We start from the raw sequence: 8625 nt of genomic DNA, 5'->3' as shown, positions 1-8625 counted from the left end.
AATGCAAGCGGTTGTCACCTCCAAGTCACTACACGAGATGAATTACCGCTGTGTAATAGTCACTGCACCCCCACCCTTTATATTCTTTGAATCTGTGCTCAATCACATTATAAAAAGAATATTCCTTGCATTTGCTATAGCGCCTTATCATGCCATTGAGGCTCCTCAAAGCACTATCACAGAATATACTATGAAGTGAATTGACTGTGTATTTTGTGAACACACATTCCACCTGTGTGGGAAGGAGAATGTGCTACAGCAGCACACAGGAGATAAGTCCCTGGCTTTTTAATACATCCTGCAGGCCGAACCCTTCAGGACATGAACAACGGAGGAAACCGGGGCAGAGTACAAATGTGCTTGTATTATTACATACAGGTGGAGTTTACTTTGTATGCTCAGCAAATTCAGGGTAACAGGTGGTTGGCATAGAATTACATCACCGAGCAGAATTCCTATTAGAATTTGAGAATGAAGTGTGAGACTTTGCAATGTAGACAGAACCGCTTATGTATCAGAGCAGTAAAATGATTTTTCTCTTCCAGTTGTGCTGCACAGTCACTGGGATGAATGTGAAAAGTACTGCATTAGATTGAAACGAGAGACGTGGTACCACTGTGTTTGCGAATCACTTTTCAACAACAGATTATTGAACATTATTTTGCATGCTATGATGTTCAGCTTCTGTAATATAGATAGATGGCTGTTTTACTCCAGGCAAACTGCAAATTTGTCATGTATTTAATGGTTTGAAGTTATTTGCTAAAGACCATGGCACGTTTCCTCTTCCATTGTATTTGCAAAGTTATCTGCCTGGAAATAAAACAGAAGCTTGTTTAACTCAATCCGTACTTAAAGCTTTAATTTACAGCTCAAAATAACCCTCGACAATATTCTAGCTGGCAGATGCTGGGCAGACACAAGTAGACGAGGTTTAGAGCTGCAGACAGTGACATCCAACAGCAATGAGTTAAAAGAGGTCAGGTTTTAATTTAATTTAGAATATAATTTATGATGTGTCTGCAATAAGTCACAACACTCCCAATGAATCAGATTAATTTGTGCAGCTGGGAGTGTCACTGTTTAAAGGATCTGAGCTTCATTGAGCTAGAAATCACACAAAACTAGGATACATTGCACTCATATATTGTCCTGCATCCTCAACCGGATTTCCATCTTAAGAAAGGCTTTCAGGGTTTCATCCTCAATGTGCTCCTCAATCATTTCAAGGGCCTTCTCTCCTCCATCCGGAAATTCTTCATCAACTCCTCTGCGTACGTGACCCACACACAATTTTGGCAGCCACTCATACAGCAAGTGGTTGGAAGTGGTGGGAAGGGCATAGGCCTGTTGCCCCAATCTCTTTGGTCTTTACTCTGAAGGTGACTAGGACCATTCTGTTTATTATCTTCACAGCTCACCCTCCCAGACGAAGTAAAAAAACATTTGCATGTGACAAATATACAGGTACAGCGTGTTAACTGAAAAGTCTTAAAGAGTCCAGGCCTGTAGGAAGTCAAAGACCATGCTAAAAAAGGCAAGTTCACTGTCCACCCGTCTCTGCCAGGCAAGAACCTTAAAGGCTGTTGTGTAAGAATCTGTGAAATAAAGGAATATTTTCAATATGTTTTCATGTTAAGTCACGGTGTCCTGAACAATTGGACAGGTTTTACACCTGCTGGCCTGGTGCTGGATGACTGAGACACCACTACAGTGCTGGAGAGAATTGGACAAACATAGTTAAATGCACTTGGCTTTGGCAGAGACATTTGTCCAATTCTCTCTGCCTCCTCTCTTTAGGCGTTGCTGGGTTAAAGTTGTATGTGGTTGCCAGCAGGAAACGGTACCTCGGCCAAGTGGCCATTACACAGGAGCCTGGTCAGTGAAGTCAGCCCAACGTACATACACTTTTTATTAATAATGAGATACAGCATTTGCTACAGCACCTCTCAAATCAGGGTGTCCCAAAGCATTTCACAGGTTTTTGTAGGGCAAACACGGCAGCCCATTTTGGCGCACCGTGACAGCCATGAAGTGAACGACCAATTAGTACGGGGGGGGGGGGGGGCTTGTCGGCTGGGACACAGGGAGAGAGACATTCCCACAACCGTCTGATCCAGAGGCCGGTGCACTTCCGATTCCCTCTTGAGACGCAACCTTTGTCTTCCGATCCCAACGGAGAGGGCGCGTCGACGGCCAAGGCGAATGGTTTTCAGAGCCGGGGTTTATTCGTGCGCTTAACCCCCAGGGAGCACTTCACAGGGAGTCAGTTGCTGCCGAGCGTCGTGATTTAAGCGCTGCGGGACGCTACCCTGCAATGAGGGTGGGGCGGGCACTATATAAATGCAAGTTGTTGTTGTTGTCGACCATGCCCACCCCAGCAGAGATGGGGGCGCACACCGCTGTCGGGGCTCGGGACCCTCCGGCTTTGGCCAGCAATGCTTCTGTCACGTTCTCCCGTCGACGTGGACGGCGGCAACGTAAGCCCTATCGGTATCTCGGCCGCCCTCCTCCGCCGCTCGCGCGAGAGAGGAAAAAAAAGTACAGCCCATTCGCTGCGCCGCGCGGCGCGTTGTGTTGTGTTGGGTGTTGTGTGAAGGGCTTTTGAGACGTCTCGAAGGCGTGAGGCGGCGCTGTGTCAGAAATGCAAGGATTATTGTTGTTGTTGTTGTTGTTGTTGTCATGGGGTGGGGGGGGGGGGGCGGTGCGGGGAGGGGTGAGGCTGGTTAACTCGGCACTTACCGAGGCCAGAGGGTGACCGGAACCGCCCCGCGCCGCTCTCCCCCCGCACACGCACAGCCGCCGCCAGGCCCTGACCGGGAGGAGGGGAAGGAGGCGCATGAGGGAGGGAGGGAAGGAGAGTCGGCGCGGTCGCTAGGCCGCCATTTTCCCACCGGCGGATCCCGCTCTCCCTCCTCCCGTCATCCTTGGCCCCGGAAGTAGCCGCCCACAACGGAAGTGACGAACAGCCCGGCGGGCCGCCGGCAGCGGGCGATTGGCCGGATCCGTTGAGCGACAGCGAGTCCGGCTAATCGGAGCGCGAGACGCTCTCCACCTCCTCCTCCTCCCCGAGGTCAAGGGTCGCCGCCGCCACTCGCCGCCGTTGTCAGGGCCACGTGTGTCGCTTCTCCCCGAAGCCATGAAGGGGACACGCGGGGCACCGGCCCCGGGGGAGGGGAGGAGGAGGAGGAGAGGCAAAGCCGCGGCTCCGAGTGGCCCGGTACCCGGGCACTTGCAGCTCCAGAGGTGCGGTGCGGCGGTGTGTGTGGGGGGGCGACCATTCCCCCGTCGGCCTTTGCGTTTGTTGACACGTCGCCCCGTCACGTCCTTCCGGACGTCCCTAAGCGCTTGGGCAGAATATGCTGCAAAGTGTAGTGACTTTTGCGCGTGTTTTGTGGGTGAAAGGCGGCGGCGGCGGCGGCGCAGTCCCCGAGTCGCGGAGCGTGAGGCACCCGATTGCATTGGGTTGGGGCGGAGGCGGTGGCGGAGGGGAGGATTGAGGGAGTGAGGGGTGGGGGGTTGGAGGGATTGTCGTCCGGGAACACCGGGAGAGAGGGAAACAAACTCGGAGTAGTGCCGCGGGATCGTTAACGTCCACCAGGACAGGGAAGCGGGACCTCGTGTTTAACGTCTCGTCCGAAGGACGGCGCCTCCCGACAACGCAGCACTGGAACGTCAGCTTAGAACGTGCCATTCGGAGCCCCCGACTCGGGGCCTGAACCCGCGACCTTCTGTCCCGAGAGGCGGGAGCGCCGCCGCTGTGACAGGCTGACGCATTTCGGGGGGCGGGCGGGGTGGGGGGGGGGGGGGGTGTGCGCAGTGAGAGTCGCGACACTCGACAGTCGCTGACTCTCCGTGGAGCGCTCTGAGGTCAAGTGCAAGAGGATACGCCAGTCACTACACTGTGCGGTACACCCCGTGAAGAGCTTTGAGACGCGTTGGCAACTTGATGAGGCGCTTGTCCAATCGAAGGATGGCCGCAGGAGGGGATAAGTGGGGGGCGCGGGCAGATTGAATATAATTGGCCGCAATATAATGGGCTATTTGTATTTTACTGCAGTTTTGGCCGTCGTAATAGCCTGTGTTTGTAACTGCGTAGGAAACCCAAGGAGATCAACATGAGGCCCAAGAACGTCGACGATCAGGAGATTCCGTACAAACTTCGTGAAATAATGAGAAGTAAAGAGAAATTGAAGAAACGGATGAATAAGCCAAAGAAGAACGCTGGTAAAGGATAGTTGCTTTCAGTAATACCCCTCAGACATTCAGATTACTCTGATGCAGCCACTGACAATCACGGCATGGTGAAAATTGTCCTTCCTTAAGTCTTTATTAGTGTGTTTTTGCTAATATCCGTTATTCCCGGAATAGCGGATGGAGCATGACAATTATCCTCATTGGCTTTGTATTGGGGTTGGGTGGAGAAGGACTTAGCCAGAGTTTCTGCTTTTGATCTCTGTGATCCCCGCTGCAAACCGAGTGTGGACATTAGTTGAGATCAGGACAAGACTCGGCTGGACTCGCTCTCAACACTTGCTGCCTTGGCTGACGTTTCATGACTGTGGAGGGCTGTTTGGAGAACCTGTAATTTTTATCCCCAAAAAGTGCCGCGAAACTAGAATATTGTTTTTTTAAAAATTAGAGGGAAATACTTAACCACAGAAATCTGCTCTTTGTAAACAGTGGCCCCAGCAGCGAAACCCGCTTCAGGACACTCAAAACCGCAGGATTACATAGCTGTTCCGAAGTTTAAGCAGAAGAAGGGGGAATCGGAGAGAGCCTACATACAGCGGATGGACCGGGAGTCGCAGTACGTCATGTTTCTGACGCGAAATCAAGAGTACCGTTGCCCTGAGATGCAAGAGCCGAAGCAGGAGGAGAGCCTGGTCAAACCTAAATCAGAGCGAAAGAAAAAGTACGTAATCCATGCTATTGGTTCTGCCCACAATGAATTTCAAGAAAACTGCCCATCTCTTCCATGTAACTTCCTTTAAATTGAGTCCCAATGAAAAAGAATTGTGGAATGCTGCACAGCAGATGTGCTGAGGTGAGCCTGTACTGTGCTGAAGGGTTAAGCACCTTACATTCTCTTCAGGTTCATTCACCTATGAATTCACTGCACTTTACAGTAAATCCTGAGAAGTGCTTTGACATGTTTCAACGACACGAGGCCCTATTTGAAGCGCAAGTATTATTCTCACTATGCTGCATTGTGTTCGTTGACTAATTTCTGTTTGCATCCAATAGCTTTGACAGAAGGAGAGTGGAGAGGTTGAACAGAAAGAAAGTTGAGCGAAACGAGGTGGACCGAGAGAAAGAAATGCTCTCAGGTATATAACGGGTAACGTAGCATTGAGCGTCCCGCTTTCCGCTTGCGTTCCATGTGCGCGTTCATTTCCCCCCACAAATATATGGTTAATTCACTTTACAGTATATTCTGTGAAGTGCTTTGAGACGTCGAGAAGACGTGCAAAAGTGCTGTATCAAATGCAAGGATTATTATTATTATGTGCTGGTGCCGGCTGTGTCTTCATGTTACTTGTGTTGTTGTGGAGTGCCGTAGGGTAGTGGTTAGAGCGCTCGCCTCGCAAACGAGAGGACCTCGGTTAGATTCCTGGGCAGGTTAGATTCAAATGCAAGCGTTATTATTGTGTTGCCATATCCAGAGTGTGGTGTGGCTGGTACTGTACTTGGGCAGCACTCTGCTCCTGGTGTGATGTTTAAACTAATTTGTCCACTGGGTGGCTCACCTCATCCAGGAGTGAAACCATCAATTCCTAGCATGCTTCGTTCACCTCATGATTGCTGACTGACTGATCTGCTTTAATATGCTTCGAGCTGGCCATTGCCATCAGCGGCACGTTTGTGCTTTGAGCTAAGATGTATTGGGTGCACAGGAGGAAGAGGGAAGTAGAGGAGTTTTCTCTCCCTTCCCCCTTAACTCTTTTACCCCTATCCACAAGACAAAGCCATAATAAATCTCTCTGAAGCATTGGAATTCAGTCATTCTCAGTGTAAACATACAGTTCTTTGTTCAGAGAATCGCTGATCCTGTTTTGCAGATCCTGTGAGTTTTGGAGAAGTGGTGCTGCAGCCCCCGACCCTCACAGCTAAACCCAGGAAAAGCCAGCAAACGGAGAGGGTAAATATTTCACATCTTGTTCTCCCACCAAAAAGCACGGACATTGTGTATTCAAAAGCCTTTATAGAAGAGTTCAACCGTTCCTGTCTACCAGTACAAGCTCTGTTGGCAGCTGCAGTAAATGTTTAGTGTGTGTAGCCTATTGTGTTGAGCTGGATTCATGACCTTCCAGACTCCAGGAGTAGTATTGACACAAGGTGGAAACGTCACATCCCAGTATTTGTAGAGCAGAGAGTTGTGTTTACAAGTGGTCTGATAAGGAATAAAAGCATCAACTCAATTTATTTGCTCTGCAGTTAAACCTCATTCCACTCTGAAATCCTTACCTGTTACTGTTAAATTGTTTTCACATCTGGGAGAAGCTTGAAAAATCTGGGGGGGCAAATATAAATTTTTAGTACAAGGTGGTGAATTCCAGGTTATTTCTTAAATGTGTAGTGAGGAAGTGAGCACTCATATCTAGCCTTCAATGGTGCTTTCCATGTCTTCCTACGTATGTTAATACCAGTGTCTGCTATTCCAGTCTGGCCAGAAGGCATTACTTCTGAAGGCTCTGTTCGAGCAAAACAAAAGCACATCAGAAAGCACCCGCAAGACGCCAGGAGGCGCTAAAGTGTCCACAATGTCCATGGCTCGCCAGAGGATGATGCTGGAGGAACGAGAGAGGGTGGTGAAGGCTTACAGAGAACTAAAGAAACGGAAGCAACAAAATCTGTCCAAGAATAAGGACAGTACAGATAAGCGAAGGAATCCTGAATAACCAGCTTGTTATGCTGAGTCAGACTCTCATCCAGCCTTGGATGATGCAAATGAGGACTCCATACTTGTTGATCTGTCAGTTACGTTCTTATCTGTGGATTGCAACTGGCTGCCACATTTCGCCCACAGAATATACACCTAACAATACACCTTGTGAAGCGCTTTGAGACTTTGAAAGTGATGAGGCGCTGTATCAATTAGCCAGATCTAATACGTAACAATGACGAGTCACAGGCCTGCTCAGTGATGAAGCCCTCTAAGAGGCTGGGTCTGCAGATTTCTCCCTGTAGTACACAACTGGCTGCCGTTGTCAAAGCTGCACTGTTTGAGAATCAGTGACTGTACAAATAACAGAGAGAGTTTAATCCCTGGTGCAAACAGTGGGAAACCTAACCCTTCTCTTCTGTGGAGAGGTCAAGAGTCCTAACAAAATGGTCAGATGTTTGTTTTTCCCAAGGGATTGGCACAGGCATAAATTCAGCTTCCATCAGCTAAACAACGACCCCGAGTTTCCGCAAGCTGCTTCTTGTTTACCTCTCTGGCTGGTTGTATTACAAAAGGACGCAGGGAGCTAGGGGTGGGTTAGCCTTTCCCAAGGAGAAATAATGAGAAGCTGTTCTATTTACTGGTTAGGAAAAGAACCTCTTACACATTGAATAAAGCCAGTGATACTCTTCCATTTCGAATGTTGTCCCACTTTTTGGTGTTTGAAATATTTCCAACGAGTGCGGCTTAACTTGTGAAACCAAAGGACCGGCTGTGCACGACTCGTTCGTTAACCATCGAGCGTCCTTCGCGTGGGGTAGCGTCTCGGAGCGCTCAGCGGTGACGCCGAGTCGAGGGGAGAAGTAACCGTAAGAACGGTGGAAGAGGAGGGCCTTCAGGCGTGATCTGAAAATGGGGGAGGCAAGGCAGAGAGAGATTGAGGCAGAGAGTTCCAAAGTCATACTTTGTCGCTCAATAAACATAAATTACGAGGCCATTTGTCGCATAGTGTCTGCGCCAAATCGGGCTCCTCCGGCTGCACACAAACACTCGCCAGGCCAGGCTTGTACGTGATGGATGCCAATTTTAGTGGAATGTTGATGCTGTTGAGATTTATCTTTGACACCGTGTAATCTCACTTCAACACGCAGCAGAGACCTGCTGTATGAGCTGGGCTCCTATCGCAGAGCCCACCCACCTGTCTTCCCAGCACTTCTCTGTGCCAGCCACGTTTATCAGTTGAGTTCTCGGGCAGCTGTCTGAGAAAGAACATTTGTAAATGATCCATCTCGCAACGCCTGAGACCTCACGAGGTCAGTTCAGGGCACCAGTGATTTTGTACCCTCTGTGCTGCCTTCGAAAGCAATTTACTTAACTCGCAAAAGTTTTTTATTTTACTCGTAAGCAAAGGATAACTCAACTGATCAGATTCAACTGAAGTGCATTTTCATACAAAGACGTTGCTATAGTTATAGTAAATAGTGACTGAAAACACATGGGAGGTTTTGTACTCTTGCTAGCTCTGAGCTAGAGCTTTGTGCAGTGCTCAGGAATTGCACAGTGATGGAGCATTTTCTTCAGGTTGTTCAGGAGTTGGTGGATTACGATGCAGGGAGTGATTTGAATTCAGATCCTAAATTGCTGTGTTTTTGCAAATGTAAACTTTTATAGTAAGTTCTAATTGCCTTACAAATTAACACAAACGCCTGCTCTACAGTAAGGAAGAGCTTGTATTTTAC

The 8625-nt window shown here is 48.9% G+C and overlaps 1 protein-coding gene and 1 long non-coding RNA gene across 2 annotated transcripts; one reads left to right on the top strand and one right to left on the bottom strand.

Moving 5' to 3' along the window:
* Positions 1–1228: 1228 nt before the first annotated feature.
* LOC121850493 lies at positions 1229–2943 on the bottom strand. The gene is made up of 2 exons (XR_006085612.1): positions 2743–2943; positions 1229–1598 (listed from the first exon to the last, which is right to left on the bottom strand). It is a non-coding gene; the product is annotated as an uncharacterized LOC121850493 (long non-coding RNA).
* Positions 2944–3076: 133 nt separating this feature from the next.
* ccdc137 (coiled-coil domain containing 137) lies at positions 3077–7580 on the top strand. The gene is made up of 6 exons (XM_007888659.2): positions 3077–3246; positions 4100–4227; positions 4684–4915; positions 5248–5330; positions 6063–6142; positions 6666–7580. Exons 1-6 carry the CDS (start codon positions 3140–3142, stop codon positions 6900–6902), a joined length of 867 nt encoding a protein of 288 aa, XP_007886850.1. The 5' UTR covers positions 3077–3139; the 3' UTR covers positions 6903–7580.
* The last annotated feature ends 1045 nt before the right edge of the window (positions 7581–8625 follow it).

Source organism: Callorhinchus milii, unplaced genomic scaffold (genome assembly GCF_018977255.1).
Source record: "Callorhinchus milii isolate IMCB2004 unplaced genomic scaffold, IMCB_Cmil_1.0 Scaffold20, whole genome shotgun sequence".
Classification (NCBI taxonomy): Eukaryota; Metazoa; Chordata; class Chondrichthyes; order Chimaeriformes; family Callorhinchidae; genus Callorhinchus; species Callorhinchus milii.
This window is presented reverse-complemented; position numbering and strand designations above follow the sequence as displayed.

Coding starts and splice junctions, on each gene's coding strand:
- ccdc137 (XM_007888659.2), top strand. CDS start 3,140: ATGAAGGGGACACGCGGGGCACCGGCCCCGGGGGAGGGGAGGAGGAGG. Junction 4,228..4,683: donor TAAGCCAAAGAAGAACGCTG/GTAAAGGATAGT, acceptor CTTTGTAAACAG/TGGCCCCAGCAGCGAAACCC. Junction 6,143..6,665: donor AAAGCCAGCAAACGGAGAGG/GTAAATATTTCA, acceptor CTGCTATTCCAG/TCTGGCCAGAAGGCATTACT.